This window comes from Phyllobates terribilis, unplaced genomic scaffold, assembly GCF_046119375.1.
Source record: "Phyllobates terribilis strain yellow unplaced genomic scaffold, ASM4611937v1 Scaffold_12__6_contigs__length_324123572, whole genome shotgun sequence".
In the NCBI taxonomy this organism is placed as follows: domain Eukaryota; kingdom Metazoa; phylum Chordata; class Amphibia; order Anura; family Dendrobatidae; genus Phyllobates; species Phyllobates terribilis.
Window position 1 is genome coordinate 181,893,323 of NW_027362772.1, and position 23,013 is coordinate 181,916,335.

Genomic DNA, 23,013 nt, shown 5'->3' on the forward strand with positions numbered 1-23,013 from the left:
TTTCACACAGGGCCCTGTAGGATTGTATTTCTTTTTCCCTTAATAATAAAAACTGCATTTAAAAAACTGCATTTTGTGTTTGTTTGTGTTATCTTTCTCGAATATTTAAATTTGCTTTGTAATCTGAAACATTTAAGTGCGACAAACATGTAAAAGAATAAGAAATCAAGAAGGGGGCAAACACTTTTTCACACCACTGTGCATGTTGGTGGTCTGTATGCATGTATGCATTGTTTAATGAGATTTCTGCTCTAGAGGCGACATGGTCATAACTGGAATTTGCCCAAAATGACATCTACAGAGACGTTAACTCATCAGTTTGTGTCCTGCAGTCCGTGTCCGTGTGTGCTGACACTGCCCGGTACTAATCATCAGTCTCTCAAGTGAAAATAAAGAATTTATTGCATGGATATAAATTACATTTCTACATGTATATACATCACAATGTACACTATTAACAGGCAATGCTGAGCACTCTAGAGCGGACTCAAGAGCTACCGGATCTAAAATCTCTACCGTTAGCCCCAGCAATGGCTGCAAACAGATTGGGATAACAGGCGGCTGCTCAGTGTCCAGCAGTGAGCGCATTATTTTTATACACCGCGGGTCAGTCTGTCACCGCGTCCTGGGGGTCCATAAGCCCACAGTGTAAACATGTTCTTTCTAGGCTAGCTTCCTGCTGAGGTCAGTGATCCTCCTCAGTCTCCAAGTAACAAATACAGAGCTGATCCTTACTGACGAGCAGCAGAGAGTCCTCTCCCAGCGGGTGCCAGACGAGCGTCAGAACATTAAAAGTACCTGGGGGGGAAAATAAGATGGAAACCATTTACAGCAGCGTTGATACTTAAATGCAGTCACACCAAAATATATGGAAATGTTAAAAAAGTTTACCAAAATCATGGCAGCTTTTTGCAAAAACAGTGCTACACCTGTCCACAGGCTGTTTGTGGTATTACAGCTATGTCACAAAGTACATAAAGGGAGCGGCAATACCGGACGCAATGCAAGGGCAGGAGTGGCGCTGTTTCTGGAAGAAAGCAGCTGTTTCTGGAACATATGCAAGTAATCATTACAAGGTGAATCACTTTCTGGCCCAAATTATCCATGCTATGTGGTGAATACTTGTGTCGGCTGCTTTCTCCTACATATGCATGCAATGGCTCAGCATGCATCTTATAGGGGCATGCAATATGGCTGCACCACAGCTCTCACTAGGTAGGTTTGCCAGCTGCTATAGCAGAATGGTGCGGTATAATTACGAAGGCTGTGTAAGAAATGCCGCCTGCCACCCAGAGGAAGCTGGATAAGAATTTATAACAAATTACTGAAATATATTTTCCTTGCTGGCCACAAACATGGACTCAAGATGAGGACTGGTGTAGATGTCAGTGTTTGTGTGTGGCCAGACAGTTCCTGCAATGGACACCGACAATCCTGAGGGTCATCTATGTTTATATGAAGGGGTCACTCACCTTCTACGGGGACCTGGACGGAGACGCAGCCAGATGGAGACCACAAATACACTTTGCTATTTCCAGTGCAAATGGCAAGCCTTGGCTGGACAGGGTCCCAATAGAAAGAGCGGACAGGTGACGTCTGCTCCAACACCACCGATAACCTCATCTTCTGAACATCCCATATCCACACGCAGCAAGGCATGTTATCTACGAGACATTGGGCACCACAAACAGTGATTTGATAGCTGTAGTGATACTTACTAGGTTTTCCAAAATTTGAATAGGTAAAAAAAAAAAGTTACCATTTTTGGTGGCCAAATATCGATTATCAGGACTGAAGGCCAGTACCCCAATCCCAAGTTCTGGATTTGCACGGTCAGTGTCTGGTTTAATGGTGCGTAATGTCACTGGCACCTCCATGAGCTCATCTGTGGGCAGAAAAAAAAAAAGAAGTTATTCCAGTCTCTCGATATTGGAAATATTAATAGTCTGGATACACACTGATTACCAGTGTCAAGTACCAAATTTCTCCACCATACAAATATAGCCAGGAGTACAGAGTTGCATGACGCAACTGCTACCTCCACCGGAATAATATGCTCTCTGACTATGGTCCCTGGCCGGATCTTCTAACTAGATTTTGCCTGATATACCAGAGCCTTTCACAGAAAAATAAACCTTGCTACAATCATGCAGCCTGGACCTGATTTACTCTGCCTATGGTTAAAGGGGTTGTCCACTACTTGAACAACCCCTATGTATTCCCCCAGTAAAATAATAACACCCATACTCACCTCTGGTGCCAGCGCCTTTCCAGCACTGGCTCCCCCTGGGACCGCAGTCCCTGCACCCTATTAAGCACATCCTTCACTCTCCTCTTCTATGGACGTAATTGACATTCGAAGGAAGTCGGAGCGGCAGCTGCGTCTTTATTTGTTCGAAGGACAGTAGAGTGAAGCCAGCGCTGATTGGCTGCAGTGATCACATGACATAACAGTGTCACGCAATCCCTGGGAGAGCCAGTGCCGACACCACTGGAATGGCGCCGGCAACGGAGGGGAGTATAAGTGTTATTATTTTACTGGGGGAAAACATAGGGATTCAGATGGGGTTGGCTGAATGGTGGACAGCAGCCTCTCTTCCCCCATAATCGGCACGTTCAGACTACTTTGATGTAATATTTATGGGCTCCCTTAGTTTGTCAGGAAACTCAGGCCTTCAGATCAAGGTTGAATCAGCAAGGTGGCTTTTTTCTTCCCTTTCTCTCTTACATCAAGTTATCCAATGATTTGTAACAAAAATTATTTGAAGGTAAACCTCTGTGTTTGGTATTGGGCTTCATCTCTGCAGAATTGCAAATGCAGCTCTGAAGTTGAATATAAGATGTAATGTCAGAGTTACCATGATTAAGGCTATACGCTGAAAAGCGTAGGTCTGGTGTGGAATAGTCTGTACTTACTATTGGTCTTTTAAATACCTAAAATAAATATGAAGTTTTATTATCTACAAAAGAACATTTTTTTCCATTGCTGGAGTTTATACTTTTCTGCATATTTGCTGGAGCCTTGGCTGCGTGCAAAGGAATCCGAGCAAGTGTACAGCTTTATGGTGAGCCGACTCTCCACTTCCCATTTTTTTTTGTAACTTGGGAGTCATTAAAAATAATGTACTATGCCTAGAAATAAAAGGTGAGCTAATAAATTTGTATAGAATTGAAATCTACTCAAATTTTACAAAAATTTGCTGGCCGCCATTTTTATAAATCAAAGACGACAATCAAAATGTTTGAAAAAAAAAAAGTCCTTATACTTGCCTTATCGCTCACCTCTCCAGTCCCTCCGCTCCTCACAGTCACCTGTCCGGTCCTTGCTGCATCTTCACATCACCTCTGTTCACAAGGCCCGGGAAGGGTTCTGTGCAAACGCGAAAGGTCATGACGTCACGGCGTGAGCCATGGCCTTGTACACACACGTGCAGAAATGTCCCGGACCTCACAGGAGGCAGTGACCCGAAGATGCGGAGAGCACCGGACATGTGAAACAATGACAGGAGTGTTTGGGAAGAAGCTTTTTCCCTGAATAAACAGTAAGAACAATTCATATAAATGTAACATCTTGGCGGGAACTAGAGAACCCCTCACCACTTACATTTACTGTGGACAGCAAACAAACTATTGGGGGCTCCTCGTGGAGGGAACATGAGCTGACTGGGTTCAATGCTTTGACACTTGTCCACTTCTCGGTACACTACCTAAAAAAGAATGGAAGATGCAAAATAGAAATATAAAAACCGTGAAAAAAAAAAATTACTATTACTAAATAGAAAAAGAAACCTTCACTGAAATCGACATAAAATGTTCAGTAACTGCACAATAAAGGGGTTGGCCACTATGTTAAAAGTCCCTTTCATGTGAACTAACTGCCAAAGATAGTTCAAAGTACATTTTAATCAATATATCTTGGAATAATAAGTTCTACAATTGGATATGTTAAGAAAATGTCCCTGTGCTGAGATCCCATGCTGTCCTGTCTGTATCCTCTCTTTTTCTTCCTCCCCTCCTGTCTTGTCTGTAGCCTCTCTTTTGCTTCCTCCTCTGCAGTCCAGCATGTATACTCTCTTATGCTTTCTTCCCTGCTGTAATGTCTGTATACTCTTTTTTGCTTCCTCCCCTGCCCAGGAGATGTGGTATGATCAGACCATGTTCCTGTATGGTCAGACACAGCCATTACACAGTACACAGCAGGGGCACATTTACAAGATTACCTCGGCACAGGGACAATATTTTTAGCGCATCCAATTGTAGAATTGACTTTTATACCAAGAGCTATTGATTAAAATGTACTTTGTTCTTGTGACAACCGCTTTAAGTATTTATGGCAAAACCAGTAACCAGGGCTGTGGAGTCAGAGTCGTGTAGTCGGAGTCGGTATAAAATGGATCAACTCCAACTCGTAAAACATATAATAAATTGGGTACAGTAGTTCAATGCAGTTTTTGGGGAATATTTTTTCATAAGAATTTGGGAAAGTTATGTAATGTCCTATAAATGTCTGTCCTATTCCTGATCTAAGGGTCTAGACTTTTAGCTGAGATGGATCTGTGCTACAGTCAATTTATCACTTAAACACAAGCCAAGTATGAGGGAGTCGGAGTCAGGGAAATTGATGAGTCGGAGGTTTGGCTTACCGACTCCATAGCCCTGCCAGTAATTGAGTAAGGGTGGTGGATAACCTCTTTAATTAATCTGAGACAAAGCAATCTTGTTTTCTTTTCTATTCAAGCAAAAGTAATAATTGGAGATCAGCTGCTTTCCTGCTACCAGACAGCGATGAACTGTGGGAGTACTTATACACTGAAAGCCCCTATTCACATTATACTTCTGCAGGATGGGCAGAACATCTAATGTGCATGGGGGGCTCCTGACTGTTCCCCAACAGATGATGTTGGGGGGAGATAAGGATCCTGCAGAATGAATTCAACTCATTTCTTTTATCAACCAGGCAGAAAAGTCGCTGCAGCTCCCTCCATTCACCCCATATAGAAGACACCAGCGCTCAGCATAGCCGATCCTTCATATGTAAGGGGAAGATGGGCGAACACAAGCAGCTGAAAAAGCATGTGACCAACAGTTAACTAAGATGTACAGTAGTGTTCAAAATAATAGCAGTCCCATATGACTAACCAGAGTAATCACTGTTTTTGGTATAAATTATATTACCACAAGTCAAACAATTTACTAATTGGTGCAGTAGATTCTAAGAAAACCAACAGACTCCGCATTCATGATCTGCAGGTTTTTGAGTCTGTGTATTTGAACAATTAATTGAAAGCAAAATAATATCAGTGTGGAGTTCAATTAGTGAGGTCAATCATTCTGTGAAGAAACAGGTATGAATCAGGGTGAAGCCAGCACATGTTGTACATGCATTTCTCCTTGAAAGCCTGAGAAATACGGGTCGTTCGAGACATTGTTCTGAAGAACGGTGTACTTTGATTAAAAAGTTGATTGGAGAGGGTAAAACTTATAAAGAAGTGCAGACAATGATCGGCTGTTAGGCTAAAATGATCTCCAATGCCTTCAAATGGAAAGAAAACCCAGAGAGACCTGGAAGAAAATGGAAGACAACCATTCGAATGGATCGAAGTATAGCCAGAATGGCAAAGGCTGAGCCAATGATCAGCTCCAGGATGATCAAAGACAGTCTCAAGTTACCTGTGAGTACTGTGACAGTTAGAAGACGCCTGTGTGAAGCTAATCTCTTAGCAAGAAGTCCCTGCAAAGTCCCACTGTTAAAAAAAGACATGTACTGAAGCGGATACAATTTGCCAAAGAACACATCAACTGGCCCTAAGAGAAATTGAGATACATTTTGTGGACTGATGAAAGTAAAATTGTTCTTTTTGGGTCCAAGGGCCGCAAACCGTTAATCAGACAACTCCCAAACTCTGCATTCAAGCCACAGTACACTCTGAAGACAGTGAAGCATAGGGGTGCAAGCATCATGATATGGGCATGTTTCTCTATTAGGCCGGACCTATTTACCGCATACCAGGATCATGCACCAGTTTGCATATATTAAAATACTTGAAGAGGTCATGATGCCTTACGCTGAAGAGGATATGCCCTTGAAATGGGTGTTTCAACAAGACAACGACCCTAAACACACCAGTAAATGAGCAAAATCTTGTTTCCAGTCCAACAAAATTGAGGTTATGGAGTGGCCAGCCCAATCCCCGGACCTTAATCCGATAGAACACTTGTGGGGCGACATCAAAAATGCTGTTTCTGAGGCAAAGCCAACAAATGCCAGAAAATTGTGGATGTAGTCAAAGCATCCTGGGCTGGAATAACAGTTGACAGGTGCCAGAAGTTAGTGGAGTCTATGCAACATAGATGTGAAGCAGTTCTAAAAAACTGTGGGTATACAACAACTAAATATTAGGTTAGTGATTCACAGGAATGCTAAATTCTCAAAAAGAGTACATATCGTACGGTCTATGTGTCATACACACTCATAGGCTTTGCAAAGGCTACAGCGCCATGACAAGGAAGAGAGCTGAGAAAGTCTATTACAGTGCTGTAGTCATCCAGCTGATGTGAAACTACAACTCTCAGCATGCAATGACAGCCAGAGTTTAGTTTCGCAACAGCCAAAAGAGATACAGGTTGGAAACCAATGTTGTAGCAATCCAATGACACATCATAAATCATTATCCCCGATGTCCCTGGGGGGGTCTTACAAGGCTGGCACAGAATGGTGCCCCCATATACTGAAGACCGTCCCTTCTGTATAAGCGCGAGACAGGATCCTGTTGGGCTTTGCGATGCTTACAGTCTTTGGATTGGAGATTGTAGCGGAATGGACCAGTTCTTTGATTGGTTTCCATGTCACGTGGTTGAGGATTCGGACCTAATAAAGAAAAACAAATGTTTTTACATATGCCTCGTGTTATACAAGAGTAAAGTAAAGGCCTAGGATGTCAGCTTACATACCTTCTCATCATAGCTGCCGACAGCCAAAAACTGGCTACTGGGACTCCATGTCACTGACTTGATGCCCAGCGACCACTCGTATGCAGAGTAACTGGACAGCAAGCGACCATCCAGCGAGTACAGCAGCACCTTGTACTGGTATAGAAAGAGGAAAGTCACTAGGAAACGCAAAACCTTATATTCCACAGGAACAACACTCTTTTTTGTTTTATTTTTATGCACCGACCAGAAGATCGTGGACTGGACAGAAAGACAAGAAAAAAATCATCCTACCTCCAAGCAAGTGTCCCACACAGCCAGCACACAGCCATTTGGAGCCCAGTCTATGCCAGTCACATCCTGGGTGTCCGTTTCAAAATGCTGCAATGAAACCAAGGCAAAGTTAAGAGGTATAACCATATAATCCAATCATTGAGCAAATAATACTGCCCCCTATGTACCAGAATATAACTACTATAATACTGCCCCTGTGTACAAGAATATAACTACTATAATACTGCCCCTATGTGCAAGAATATAACTACTATAATACTGCTCCTATGTACAAGAATATAACTACTATAATACTACCTCCTATGTACAAGAATATAACTGCTATAATACTGCCTCCTATGTACAAGAATATAGCTGCTATAATACTGTCTCCTATGTACAAGAATATAACTACTATAATACTGCCCCCTATATGTACAAGAATATAACTACTATAATACTACCCCTATGTGCAAGAATATAACTACTATAATACTGCTCCTATGTACAAGAATATAACTACTATAATACTGCCCCTGTGTACAAGAATATAACTACTATAATACTACCCCTATGTGCAAGAATATAACTACTATAATACTGCCCCCTATATGTACAAGAATATAACTACTATAATACTGCCCCCTATGTACAAGAATATAACTACTATAATACTACCCCTATGTGCAAGAATATAACTACTATAATACTGCCCCCTATATGTACAAGAATATAACTATAATACTGTCCTATATGTACAAGAATATAACTACTATAATACTGCCCCTATGTACAAGAATATAACTACTATAATACTGCCCCTATGTACAGGAATATAACTACTATTATACTGCCCCTATGTACAAGAATATAACTACTATAATACTGCCTCTTATGTACAAGAATATAACTACTAGAATACTGCTCCTATGTACAAGAATATAACTACTATTATGCTGCCCCTATGTACAAGAATATAACTACTTGTAGACTGAGTCCTCGCGGGCAGGGTCCTCGCTCCTCCTGTACCATTCGCTGATTCGTTTTGTTAAGATTATGTAAATGTTTTTGCTATGTATACCCCTATCACATGTAAAGCACCATGGAATAAATGGCGCTATAATAATAAATAATAATAATAATATTACTATAATACTGCTCCTATGCACAAGAATATAACTACCATAATACTGCCTCTATGTACAAGAATATAACTACTATAATACTGCTCCTATGTACAAGAATATAACTACTATAATGCTGCCCCTATGTACAAGAATATAACAACTATAATACTGCTCCTATGTACAAGAATATAACTACTATAATACTGCCCCCTATGTACAAGAATATAACTACTATAAAACTGCTCCTATGTACAAGAATATAACTACTATAATACTGCCCCTTATGTATAAGAATATAACTATTATAATACTGTCCCCTATGTACAAGAATATAACTACTATAATACTGTGCCTATGTACAAGAATATAACTACTATAATACTGCTATGTACAAGAATATAACTACTATAATACTGCCTCTTATGTATAAGAATATAACTACAATAATACTGTCCCCTATGTACAAGAATATAACCTACTATAATACTGCCCCTATGTACAAGAATATAACTACAATAATACTGCTCCTATGTACAAGAATATAACTACTATAATACTGTCCCCTATGTACAAGAATATAACTATTATAATACTGCCCCTTATGTATAAGAATATAACTATTATAATACTGCCCCTTATGTATAAGAATATAACTATTATAATACTGCTCCTATGTACAAGAATATAACTACTATAATACTGCTCATATGCACAAGAATATAACTACTATAATACTGCTCCTATGTACAAGAATATAACTACTATAATACTGCCCCTATGTACAAGAATATAACTACTATAATACTGCCCCTATGTACAAGAATATAACTACTATAATACTGCCCCTTATGTATAAGAATATAACTATTATAATACTGCCCCCTCTGTCTTAGACCATAACTTACACTGTATATATAAAGAGTAACTGTCATTTTAGGAGAACGTGCAGCAGAAAGTCTGAGCCTCTAGCTCCATACAACTTAATGAGCACCAACTGCCATCTCCTATCTTAGTAGTGGTAAAATCTATAGTCAATGGTGACAGATTTTATTGAGCGTGAATGATCAGTACAGAAGAAGAAGAAAGCAGCAGATTTTTCTGATGAGATATATTACACTTTTTTTAACCTTTACTTATTTTATTTATTTTCATTTAATGAATAATATAACAGTTACTGTTTAAAAGGGGTTTTCTAGGCTTATCACATTGATGGACTATGACTCCATGTGTCTTGTAGGAAAAACTTATCACATTGATAGCCTATCCTTAGGACATCAATATCAGATCGGTGGGGGTCAGACAACTCCACCCCCCAACCGATCAGCCGTGGTCAGACAAACAGTAGACGGAGACTAACTGCACAGCTCCTTCCACTGTGTGGTGGACGTTCTCAGGTAGTACAGCCCAGCTCCTACTGGAGGGAATGGATCTCCATTTGATCTGATATTTATGACATATCCAGGGACAGGTTCTTAATATGATAAGCCGGGAAAACACTACATTTATATACATGCATGTCAGTGACATAGCAGTTGTATTCTAGTACACGTGGGGCAGTATTGGAGCTGTATCCTTGGTCACAGGAGGGGGGGTTTAAGTAGGTTCTATGTACATCAGGGGCAGTATAACATTCTATATGGTGTAATATACACAAAGCCCTGCGTGTCGGCCTTTATTCTATGCTCCTGCCTGTGTTGGTCATGCCAGGACCTCGTTCACTTCACTGTCAAATTAAACCCTGAAGTTGTCCGTGTCCAGAGAGCAATCACATCGTTCTAAATACATATTGTGACAGCTGGCAAAGGAGATGTGTTCACCGAGACCCCAACAGTCCTCGCTGCCAACATGTGCAACAAACTCCCGGCAGATGCGCTAATATGGGCCGTAGACCTCGTAAAAGTCACATGTGTGTGACCAGCGCCATCTGCTGATTACAGCAGAAATCACAGGTGGGCAAGGGCAGAATTATGGACCAAGATGGGAGCATACAACGCTGTGATGCTGTTCAAAATTTATTTCCCCACTGCTAACATAGCTGCAACATATTCCGCAGTGCTGTACACAAATTTGGCCCTTTCCATGCTGCATCACGTCCAGTGCCATTTTTTTTCCAGTGGTTTTCAGAACATCTATGCTATGAGGGAGCGCCCAAGCCCAAGGGCGGGGTAAGGCCAGAGTCCCAGGGCAGTGAGGGAGGGTGTGGGGGGGGGGGGGGGGGGGGAAATAGGGCCAGAGCCCCAAGGCAGGGAGGAAGGGGGGGGGGGGCGGGGATGGAGTGGAAGGAAGGCCACCAGAGCTCCAGGGCAGGGAGGGAGAGGGGAAGGCCAGAGCCCCGGGGGGTGGGGCAGGGATGGAGTGGAAGGCCACCAGAACCCCAGGGGAGGGAGGGTGGTGGTGGTGGGGGGGGGGGAATAGGGCCAGAGCCCGGGGGGGGGGGGTGGCCAGAGCCCCAAGGCAGGGAGGAAGGGGGGGGGGGGGAGGCCATAGCCCCAAGGCAGGGGAGGGGAGGCCAGAGCCCCGGGGGGGGGGGCGGGGATGGAGTGGAAGGAAGGCCACCAGAGCTCCAGGGCAGGGAGGGAGAGGGGAAGGCCAGAGCCCCGGGGGGTGGGGCAGGGATGGAGTGGAAGGCCACCAGAACCCCAGGGCAGGGAGGGAGGGTGGGGGGGGGGGGTGTTCAGAGCCCCAAGGCAGGGAGGAAGGGGGGGGGGGGGGAGGCCATAGCCCCAAGGCAGGGGAGGGGAGGCCAGAGCCCCGGGGGGGGGGGCGGGGATGGAGTGGAAGGAAGGCCACCAGAGCTCCAGGGCAGGGAGGGAGAGGGGAAGGCCAGAGCCCCGGGGGGTGGGGCAGGGATGGAGTGGAAGGCCACCAGAACCCCAGGGCAGGGAGGGAGGGTGGGGGGGGAATAGGGCCAGAGCCCGGGTGGGGGGGGGGTGGCCAGAGCCCCAAGGCAGGGAGGAAGGAAGGCCATAGCCCCCCAGGGGAGGGGGCGGGGATGGAGTGGAAGGAAGGCCACCAGAGCTCCAGGGCATGGAGGGAGAGGGGAAGGCCAGAGCCCCGGGGGGTGGGGCAGGGATGGAGTGGAAGGCCACCAGAACCCCAGGGCAGGGAGGGAGAGGGGAAGGCCAGAGCCCCGGGCAGGGAGGGAGGCGGAGGGAAGGCCAGAGCCCCAGGGCAGGGGGGGGGGGGGAGAATAGGGCCAGAGTCTCAGGGCAGGGAGGTGGGGGCAGAGCTCCAGGGCACAGGGGGGGGGGGGGGGGAGATAGGGCCAGAGCCCCAGGGCAGGGGGGGGTGGAGTGGAAGGCCACCAGAGCCCCAGGGCAGGGGGGGGGGGATGGAGTAAAAGGCCACCAGAGCCCCAGGGCAGGGGGGGGGGGATGGAGTAAAAGGCCACCAGAGCCCCAGGGCAGTGGGGGGGGGTGGAGTAAAAGGCCACCAGAGCCCCAGGGCAGGGGGGGGGGGGATGGAGTAAAAGGCCACCAGAGCCCCAGGGCAGGGGGGGGGGTGGAGTAAAAGGCCACCAGAGCCCCAGGGCAGGGGGGGGGGGTGGAGTGGAAGGCCACCAGAGCCCCAGGGCGGAGAGGGATGGAGTGGAAGGCCACCAGAGCCCCAGGGCGGAGGGGGATGGAGTGGAAGGCCACCAGAGCCCCAGGGCGGAGGGGGATGGAGTGAAAGGCCACCAGAGCCCCAGGGCGGAGGGGGATGGAGTGAAAGGCCACCAGAGCCCCAGGGCGGAGAGGGATGGAGTGAAAGGCCACCAGAGCCCCAGGGCGGAGGGGGATGGAGTGGAAGGCCACCAGAGCCCCAGGGCGGAGGGGGATGGAGTGGAAGGCCACCAGAGCCCCAGGGCGGAGGGGGATGGAGTGGAAGGCCACCAGAGCCCCAGGGCGGAGGGGGATGGAGTGGAAGGCCACCAGAGCCCCAGGGCGGAGGGGGATGGAGTGGAAGGCCACCAGAGCCCCAGGGCGGAGGGGGATGGAGTGGAAGGCCACCAGAGCCCCAGGGCGGAGGGGGATGGAGTGGAAGGCCACCAGAGCCCCAGAGCAGGGGGGATGGGGGGGGAGGCCAGAGTCCCAGGGGGGGGGGGGGCCAGAGTCCCAGGGCGGGGAGGGGGGGGGTAGGGCCAGAGCCCCAGGGCAGGAGGGGATGGAGTGGAAGGCCACCAGAGCCCCAGGGCAGGGTGGGATGGAGTAAAAGGCCACCAGAGCCCCAGGGCGGAGGGGGATGGAGTGGAAGGCCACCAGAGCCCCAGGGCGGAGGGGGATGGAGTGGAAGGCCACCAGAGCCCCAGGGCGGGGGGGGTGGGGGGTGGAGTGGACGGGGGGGGGTGAGGCCAGAGCCCCAGGGCGGGGGATGTGGGGTGTAGGGTAGGGGCCAGAGCCCCATGGTGGGGGTAGGGCGGGAGGGCCAAAGCCCCAGGGCAAGGGGGGAGGGCCAAAGCCCCAGGGCGGGGGGAGGCCAGAGCGGGGGATGGGGGGTGTAGGGTAGGGCCAGAGCCCCAGGGTGGGGGTAGGGCGGGAGGGCCAGAGCCCCAGGGTGGGGGTAGGGCGGGAGGGCCAAAGCCCCAGGGCAAGGGGGGAGGGCCAAAGCCCCAGGGCGGGGACGCCCTTTGCGTCCAGTGCCATTTATTCTTCCAGTGGATTTCAGACCCACAGCATCTTTGCTGTGATTTTGGAAGGACTGCAGCAAAAAAAAAAAAACCTCTACAAATACAAAGTGTGAATTCACCCTGAATAAAGGCCCCGTCACACTTAGCGACGCTACAGCGATCCCGACAACGATACGACCTGTCAGGGATCGTTGCTGCGTCGCTATGTGATCGCTGGTGAGCTGTCAAACAGGCAGGCTCACCAGCGATCAGGGGAGCAGCGACATCGTGGAAAGAATCTTTCCACGATGTCCTGCTCCTGGTTACCAGCTTGCTGAAGCAGGAGCAGGCTGGTAACCATGATAAACATCGGGTTACTAGGGGCACAAGAGTACTTAGTAAACTGCTGTTTATCATGGTTACCACTCTGCTACGGTGAGCGGGAGGTTACCACTCACGTAGCAGAGTGGTAACCATGATAAACAGCGGGTTACTAAGTGCGCGTGCGCCCCTAGTAACCCGCTGTTTATCATGGTTACCAGCTTGATCGCTGGTCACACACAGCGATGTGTGCTGACCAGCGGGAGGGCAAAGACCAAAAAATGGTCCAGGACATTCTGCAGCGATCAGCGACCTCACAGCAGGGGCCTGATCGCTGCAAAGTGTCACACATAGCGACATCGCTGTGGAGGTCGCTGTTGCGTCACCAAAACCGTGACTCAGCAGCGATCTCGCTAGCGATCTCGCTATGTGAGACGGGGGCTTTAGAGCCAAAAAAAAACAAACAACCTGGCGGCTTACCCTAATGATCATGCACTTAGTAGCCTGCAGGTGTCGCTGTCATCGTTAATTTGAGAAAAATGTTGGAAATTGATATCAAAACAGAAGAATCAATGCCCTCAATGGATTATAGAAGTGACTATAATGGGTTCATGTCAGCAACCTATGGCTGTATATGAAGCTGTCCTACTATTACAGAGCAGCAGGGGGCGCTCATGTGGCCACGGATGCTTGACTCCTAATTAATGTAATGACTTTACATAATGGCCTGGTACAATGAATGTGCGCGGGCGGGTGGAAATAATGCTGCTATGTATAGACACCTTGCTGACTGCCAGGGAAGAATCCAGGAAAGTCCCCTGAAAGCAGCGTAGTAAATTCTACAAACTAAGTACTAAAGATACGTAGGTATTAAATGAACAGGCGGGCGCGCAGCATGTGGACGCAGGCATTTCTCACCCTTAGAAGGCGCCAGTCATTGCACACAAATATGCTAATGTAATCTTTGCAGTCCCGTCTCTCTGCCAGGGCCATGTGCCGCCCATCGCTGGTGAAGGCGATCCCTGCAGGAAGAGATGGGGGTCAGCACTCACCTCTGTGTTCACACCGACCGTAATAAAGTTAGTACATACCAGAAATGCAAAGCTGACAGAAAAAGAGCAGATTAAAGCGATTCATCATGGAGAGTTTACGATGAGCTTTTGGTGCGTTTTTGACGCTGCTCGTTTTCCCTGCATCAAAACAGCAGCGTCTTACAGTTCTAGCAAAGTGGATGGGATTTATAGAGATCTCCTGCCCGCTGTGCTTCTTTTTTATGCTGCGTATATTGATCTGTGGTGCAGGTTTCAAATCTGCAGCTTATCAATCTTTGCGGATACGCTGAGTTTTATATGCGGATTATCCCCATAGACTTGCATTAGGTGCAGAAATTCTGCAGGTAAAAAAACGCACGTGTCAAAAAATACATGGAAAAAAACCGCAATGAAATAACACAAGTAACCTAATTTAAGTAATAGGTGCAGAAATTATGCATCAAAAACTCACCAAAAATTCATGGTGGGAATGTAGCCTTACAGTTTGTAGTTTAACAGCATAAAACATACTATGATTTCCCAGTACCTACCTATTATTAATTAAGATGTCATGTTAAGTAAGGTTATACAGAATGGATGTAGATACGTGGCTAGAAGAGGATGATCTGTAGGTAATATCCTTTCCCACAGTCTTTTTCAAACCCACACTGGTGACTCTTCCTACTTATCCTATACAGCATACGTGTCAAACTCTGGCCCACAGGGGGGTTTTATATGGTATATGACACCAGAACCGCCACCCCTATGTGGGGCCCACTATTCTGGACGGAGGACTGCGCGGGGCCCACTATTCTGGACGGAGGACTGCGCGGGGCCCACTATTCTGGACGGAGGACTGCGCGGGGCCCACTATTCTGGACGGAGGACTGCGCGGGGCCCACTATTCTGGACGGAGGACTGCGCGGGGCCCACTATTCTGGACGGAGGACTGCGCGGGGCCCGCTATTCTGGACGGAGGACTGCGCGGGGCCCGCTATTCTGGACGGAGGACTGCGCGGGGCCCGCTATTCTGGACGGAGGACGGCGCGGGGCCCGCTATTCTGGACGGAGGACGGCGCGGGGCCCGCTATTCTGGACGGAGGACTGCGCGGGGCCCACTATTCTGGACGGAGGACTGCGTGGGGCCCACTATTCTGGACGGAGGACTGCGTGGGGCCCACTATTCTGGACGGAGGACTGCGTGGGGCCCACTATTCTGGACGGAGGACTGCGTGGGGCCCACTATTCTGGACGGAGGACTATGTGGGGACCATTATTCTGTACGGAGGACTATGTGGGACCTATTATTCCGTATACTGGTTGGCCCATGACTTTGTCCAAGTTTTTAATTTTGGCCCTCTGTGTGTTTGAGCATGACATCCCTAGAGTCAAGGGCAGCGGTGGCGAACCTATGGCACACGCATGCCCACCGCCCGCTCGTCACCCCCATGTTCACATGCATTTGCGTCTTATAGACGCAAATACATATGAACAGTGCTGCGCTGGGACTGGGGCAGAGAGAGCGCCTGTCAGCCCAGGGTCTGACGTGCAGCAGTGTGATGATATCATCCAGCTACTGACCCCATCACACTGCTGCCTGTGCCGGGGCCGCAGAGGAGCAGAGACAACGCGCTGTGCGTGGGGAATTGGTAAGATCTCCAGCAGGAGTTTGGCTAGAGGTGGGGATGGGGGGCTGCTTTATTCAGAGGGGCAGCGTGTGTGTATGTGTATATGTATATATACATACACTGTGTTCCAAATTATTATGCAAATAATATTTTCTCAGATTTTCCCAAATTACCTATATGAATTGCAGTCATTGTAATTTTCCAGTCAAATAACTATTAGAGTATAATTGAAAGGTTTTTGTACAAACTGCCTATGATAACAGTATATTTTTAAAAAAATAAAAAACTGAAACTGCACTCAAAATGCATGTTCCAAATTATTATGCACAGCAGAGTTTTCAACCTTTTCATTTTAATAAAGAACAAAAAAATGGTCATTTTTGAAATTATAAGCATTAGCAGGTTATTACAAACTGAAATCAAACAGTTTTCAACTCAAAACTTTATTCTAGGTGATGTTACATTTGCACATAGGACCGCTTGTTCGAAAGGAGCTTCTGAACTCTCTCGTCCATTGAATTTGTCAGGTTTTGGATGGTTTCTGCTTCAATTGTTTTGCATGAGGACAGAATACCCTCCCAGAGCTGTTGCTTAGATGTGAACAGCCTCCCACCATCATAGACACTCCTTTTGATGATGCTCCAGAGGTTCTCAATGGGGTTGAGGTCAGGGGAGCATGGGTGCCACACCATAAGTTTGTCCCCTTTTATGCCCATAGCAGCCAGAGATGCAGATGTGTTATGTGCAGCATGAGACAGGGCATTAAAAATAATAAAAATATTAAAATATTATTTGCATAATAATTTGGAACACAGTGTACATACATACACACACACACACACACACACATTAGATAATTATTTTTTTTATTTTTTCTCCAGAGAAACAGCGAGTGTGTGTGTATATTGTGCAGAGGAGCAGTGTGTGTGTGTTCAAGGCCAGTGTCACCACCCAGGCAAGTGCCAGGGCCCTGGACAAAGGGGGGGGGGGGTCCACTCGCAGTCAGGGCCCGGGCTTCTCCCCAGCAGCTTTGCAGGGCCAACGGCACTGCATGATTGCTGTCACATAAACAGAGATGGCCGAGCACAGTGCGCTGTGCGGCTGTGTCTGCTACTAATGGCACAGCCAGGGCGACGCACAAGCAAAATTAAAGGTGCAGTGCCAACCCGGCCGCGTCATTACTAGTAGACACAGTCACACAGTGCACTGTGCACGGCCAAGTCTATTTAAGTGATGGCAATAAAGCAGCGTGCCCTCCATAGCCACATGCCAGAGATGCTGGACGTTACATAAGCCGGGGGAAGGTGACCAAGGCTTGTTGCCGGAGTCACCATATTAAAAAATGTCTGCGCACAGTGCGTGCGCGTATTTTGCACAGGGGGCAGTGCGTGCGCGTATTTTGCACAGGGGGCAGTGCGTGCGCGTATTTTGCACAGGGGGCAGTGCGTGCGCGTATTTTGCACAGGGGGCAGTGCGTGCGCGTATTTTGCACAGGGGGCAGTGCGTGCGCGTATTTTGCACAGGGGGCAGTGCGTGCGCGTATTTTGCACAGGGGGCAGTGCGTGCGCATATTTTGCACAGGGGGCAGTGCGTGCGCATATTTTGCACAGGGGGCAGTGCGTGCGCGTATTTTGCACAGGGGGCAGTGCGTGCGTGTATTTTGCACAGGGGCTGTATGTGTGAGTATTTTGCAGAGGGCAGTGTGTGAGGAGAGTATTTTGCAAGTCTCCTGTGATGTCTGTTTCAGCCCCAAGTTATATTTCCGTGTTGGCACTTTTCGATAAATAAGTGAGTTTTGGGTTGCTGGTTGGGCACTCAGTCTCTAAAAGGTTCACCATCACTGAGCTATGGGTTTCTTCAGATGTTTGCACTTTGCAGGTATGCTGTCAATAGAAAGTATCAATTTTCCATTTCACTTGGTGTTAATCATACCAAAAAAAAAATCATTTATCAACTGTGACTCTCATCACCATGCGATACATTGTATAGAATGTGATGTTTGCCAAAAGCGGTTTAAAGGGTGCCCAACCCAAAAACTTTAAAAAAAATGCATCGCTGAGCATATTGCCAACCGAAACAGCACATACTCAGGTGCGGCATCATTCGGCAATGATCACAATTCAGACCTTTTATGGAATAGAGAAGGTGGGATTCCCAAAAAGAGGAGGATGGCAAAGTTACATCTGTTAAGTGAAGTTTATTGGATCTTAAAGCTTGATACTAAGGTTCCCAAGGGTATGAACCTCAAAAACAATCTTTTTTTATGTATATTGATGTGCATATCAAAATACTATAAGGAATTGTGATGACCTTTGCTTCCTTCCAGGTGTTGTTTATTATAATACAATTTGTTAGGCTCCCGTCTATTTAATTAAAGGCTGAAAGGGTTGAAAAGCAATGTCTGACTTCCATTTGTTCATTTTCATACATTTTTAATTTATTATTACTTTTGTCAGATTCAAGTTATTTCTGTGACCATTGTGGGTTTTTCTTTCATTAAACGAGGGGTACCAACGATTTTGACCACGTGTGTATAGGTATATAGATAGAGAGATAGAGATATATATATTTTATTTACTTTTTTAAAGCCTGTGATTCATCTTTTCTAACACTTTTTTGCACCAAATAGTTTTTGTGCGGTTTTTACACTACTTTTTTAGGTTTTCTTCACAATGTGGGTGTGGTTATTATCTAGATGTTTTCGGCTTATTTTTTGAAAGGTCGCAAAATCTTTCCGTAATTGTAGCATAGCAGCTATACCACCCTTGTAGTGTAAATTATGATGAATTTGTCGGGCTGCTCGGTCATGTCCCTTCCTGGCCAAACTTCCACCCACTCAAAAAGTTGGCAGAACTGGCATAAAAAAACAAACTGCTTAATATTTTTTTGTGCTTCAGTTTCAGACCGTTTTTTAATATCTCTGCTTGCTGGCAGTGAAAATTCCACTTTGTGTTCACATTCCAAAATACCTGTCCTGGACCCGTCAGGCTGTGTACGTTTCATTACAGGGTATCGGATCTCTCCCTGGCAGATGCAGATGGTGCACAGGTAAATCACAGAACCAGAGGACCTCTCTTACAGAGGACTTACCTTTCTGACACGCTTTCGGATACTTTATGTATGACACAGACTTTGCACTAAGTGACCACAGAGTTATTCGTAGCTGTGAAAAGAAAAGAAAACCATATAAATATTCAATCAGATACATCACGAGCGGCATGTGCAGAAGACCTGGGGCTGGGGGCATATTTGGAAAAGTTATACATAAGGCACAATGACTAAAAATCTATTGTGTTTTCAGGTCCTATGCAAACCTCTTTGTTTCCATGGTAACAGACTACAAATAAACCATGTGTAGTCTGATTCTGCAGTCATACTGCATACAACTACCCCCTACCACTTAGTAACCCAAAAAATCATATATTAGTATTAGGGGACATAGGGAAGGGAATATGATTGAAGGATTGGCTAGTCTCATTACAGCTGGACTATTAAAGAGATACACAAAATTAGCTTTTTGGGGTCAAACCACTGAGACCCCCACTGATTAGTAGAATGAAACTTTAGCGGCATCACACCAGTCACTTTTTGGCAGATCAGACATTGATGGGAATTCAAACAAAGAGGAATAGAGGAGCTAAATGGTAGAAAACAGTGAATAATTTTATTATATCAAAAAGTTTAACATCATATCATAAATAATTGGATCATAGCATAGATGAACAGAGGAGAATGATGTCAGAAACACACAGCACCGATTGGCTCACAAAACCATACCCACTGCATGGAGATGTAACCAGTGGGATTAGGAAACCTGAGTAAGGTGAACAGAGTAAATGAATACAGGCTATGGGCAATAATAGTATGCATTTATAAGCAGCAGTCTGCGGCAACATTAGAATGTGCCCATAGTCAAATAAAATATCAGGAACCTTATCAGGAATTAAATTGGAAGGGCCAAAGGGTGCTGGAAGACAGATCTGTGGTAGAAAAGCCTCAACGCATGTTTTGCCTGAGGATTGTTGGCTTTCTCAAGAGGTTGGTCTAATCATGCATACAAGGACCTTTAAATACGCCCCCGATGTGGTCATGTGTCACATGACCACAGGTAAAGTATAGCAGCTAAAAGTATGAATGTAGCGCTATAAGTGGCGCATGCGCCGTCGGTGCTCGGTCACTGGCACGCGCGCCCGGGACGTCACGCTGCCCGCGCATGCGTGATGCACACAGAGCGGGAGGCAGAAGATAGACGGGCGCGCGGCAAGCGAGGGAGACCGCCAGAACGCATGCGCACAGCACCAGGAGCAGAGGTAGTGGCCAGAAAAGAAATAAGTAGAATGCTCATAAAAAAATATATGTCTTCACAGCCAGCATTAATCTAGATCTGTACATATTACATATATTAAAAACAAAACAGAGAATGACAACCATACAAGTCTGATATGTAGTCCACATCACAATGGTAGATATTGATTTTCTGGGTGTGTATAAGGAAATTCATCCCAAGGTATCATAGTAGAATAATGAAAGTAGATAGAATTCCAAATAGAGGTCCATTTAAGAGGGTACATCAATTCCTCAATAGTGTATGCTAAATGGAAAGATATTCATAAGAAGATATATACAGTGCATTGTGAAAGTATTTGGCCCCCTTGAACTTTTCTACCTTTTGCCACATTTCTGGCTTCAAACAAAGATATAAAATTCTAATTTTTGGGGGAAGAATCAACAAGTGGGACACAATCGTGAAGTGGAACGAAATTTATTGGATATTTTAAACTTTTTAAAAAAATTAAAAACTGAAAAGTGGGGCGCGCAATATTATTCGGCCCCTTTACTTTCAGTGCAGCAAACTCACTCCAGAAGTTCAGTGAGGATCTCTGAATGATCCAATGTTGTCCTAAATGACTGATAATGATAAATAGAATCCACCTGTCTGTAACAAGTCTCCGTATAAATGCACCCGCTCTGTGATAGTCTCAGGGTTCTGTTTCAAGTGCAGAGAGCATCATGAAGTCCAAGGAACACACCAGGCAGGTCCGAGATACTGTTGTGGTGAAGTTTAAAGCCGGATTTGGATACAAAAAGATTTCCCAGGTTTTAAACATCTCAAGGAGCACAGTGCAAGCGATCATATTGAGATGGAAGGAGTAGCAGACCACTGCAAATCTACCAAGACCCGGCCGTCCCTCTAAACTGTCATGTCGAACAAGGAGAAGACTGATCAGAGATGCAGCCAAAAGGCCGATGATCACTCTGGATGAACTGCAGAGATCTACAGCTGAGGTGGGAGAGCCTGTCCATAGGACAACAATCAGTCGTACACTGCACAAATCTGGCGTTTATGGAAGAGTGGCCAAGAAGAAAACCATTTCTCAAAGATATCCATAAAAAGTCTCGTTTGAAGTTTGCCACAAGCCACCTGGGAGACACACCAAACATGTGGAATAAGGTGCTCTGGTCAGATGAAACCAAAAATCAAACTTTTTGGCCACAATGCAAAACGATATGTTTGGCGTAAAAGCAACACAGCTCATCACCCTCAAAACACCATCCCCACTGTCAAACATGGTGGTGGCAGCATCATGGTTTGGACCTGCTTTTCTTCAGCAGGGACAGGGAAGATGGTTAAAATTGATGGGAAGATGGACGGAGCCAAATACAGGACCATTCTGGAAGAAAACCTGTTGGAATCTGCAAAAGACCTGAGACTGGGACGGAGATTTATCTTCCAACAAGACAATGATCCCAAACATAAAGCAAAATATACAATGGAATGGTTCAAAAATAAATGTATCCAGGTGTTAGAATGGCCAAGTCAAAGTCCAGACCTGAATCCAATCGAGAATCGGTGGAAAGAGCGGAAAACTGCTGTTCACAAACGCCCTCCATCCAACCTCAATGAGCTCGAGCTGTTTTGCAAGGAAGAATGGGCAAGAATTTCAGCCTCTTGATGTGCAAAACTGATAGAGACATACCCCAAGTGACTTACAGCTGTAATCGCAGCAAAAGGTGGCGCTACAAAGTTTTAACTCAAGGGGGCCGAATAATATTGCACGCCCCACTTTTCAGTTTTGAATTTGTTAAAAAAGTTTAAAATATCCAATAAATTTCGTTCCATTTCACGATTGTGTCCCACTTGTTGATTCTTCCACAAAAAATTGGAATTTTATATCTTTATGTTTGAAGCCAGAAATGTGGCAAAAGGTAGAAAAGTTCAAGGGGGCCAAATACTTTCACAAGGCACTGTATTAAAAAAAATTATTCTGTAAGAGGAAGAAAAGCTGTTAAAAAAATAAAATAACAATGCCACAGAAATGTAACACAGAGTCAGCAGGAGAACTGAACGTACAAATTACAAAAACGAGGCAAAGCTCAAAGCCTCATTCAGGCCCTGCGAGCTCACCGTGTCAAAGTTAACCATCCATCTGGCCTCCTTTTGGACCAGGACCTGTTTGATATTACCTCCCTGGGAGCCAAGGTGCACCACATCTATACCCACGTACTTGTTAAGTTTTTGGGTCACAATCATGTGATGCCTTAAAGTGACGTGGTAAAGTCTTGAGCTCTCTGGGCTCAGTCGCTGTCCTGGCCGCGCCAATGTCCCGCACGTGCTCACGTACCCTCACACGTAACTCCCTTGATGTCAAACCTATATAAATCAAATTACATCCGCAGGAGGCATAGTATATCACATTGCTCGTACTGCAGGAAATGTAATGAGAAATTTTGAATTTGCGTAAGCCATCAGAGGACGTGAAGGACGCACTTCGCAGGACATTGGGGCAGGCAAGGCAGCGACCGCAGGGAAAACCCTCCACGGTGGGTCCACGGGACCGAAACTGATTGGACATGGTGGGAACGTAATGGCTGGACATCAATAAATCGCCCAGATTTTTTGCACGGCGGGCTGTCATCAATGGAAAATCGCCAAGGTGACCCCGTAGTGAAGACTCCTTACCGAGGACTGCCCAGTGGCGGGCAAGAATCTGCCGCATAGCATCCTACTCGTGGTTGAAGGATGAGATGTAGCGGACCTTGCCCTGTGCATCCTTCCCCAATTTGGCTTGACTGGAATATAACAGGCTATTACAGGGTGCCCTCTCATAGCCACGACT

The 23,013-nt window shown here is 46.2% G+C and overlaps 1 protein-coding gene across 1 annotated transcript in view; it reads right to left on the bottom strand.

The window, feature by feature from the left end:
* Positions 1-384: 384 nt before the first annotated feature.
* The window catches only part of WRAP73 (WD repeat containing, antisense to TP73), a 51,325-nt gene continuing 28,696 nt past the window's right edge, over positions 385-23,013 (bottom strand). The window contains exons 4-12 of the mRNA XM_073656502.1: positions 18,986-19,058; positions 14,155-14,258; positions 7,225-7,311; positions 6,952-7,086; positions 6,791-6,868; positions 3,605-3,707; positions 1,760-1,885; positions 1,473-1,664; positions 385-798 (exon numbers count right to left, since the gene is read on the bottom strand). Of these exons, the coding sequence (XP_073512603.1) occupies positions 686-798; positions 1,473-1,664; positions 1,760-1,885; positions 3,605-3,707; positions 6,791-6,868; positions 6,952-7,086; positions 7,225-7,311; positions 14,155-14,258; positions 18,986-19,058 (1,011 nt within the window). The 3' untranslated portion in view covers positions 385-685. The remainder of the gene's footprint in view (positions 799-1,472; positions 1,665-1,759; positions 1,886-3,604; positions 3,708-6,790; positions 6,869-6,951; positions 7,087-7,224; positions 7,312-14,154; positions 14,259-18,985; positions 19,059-23,013) is intronic.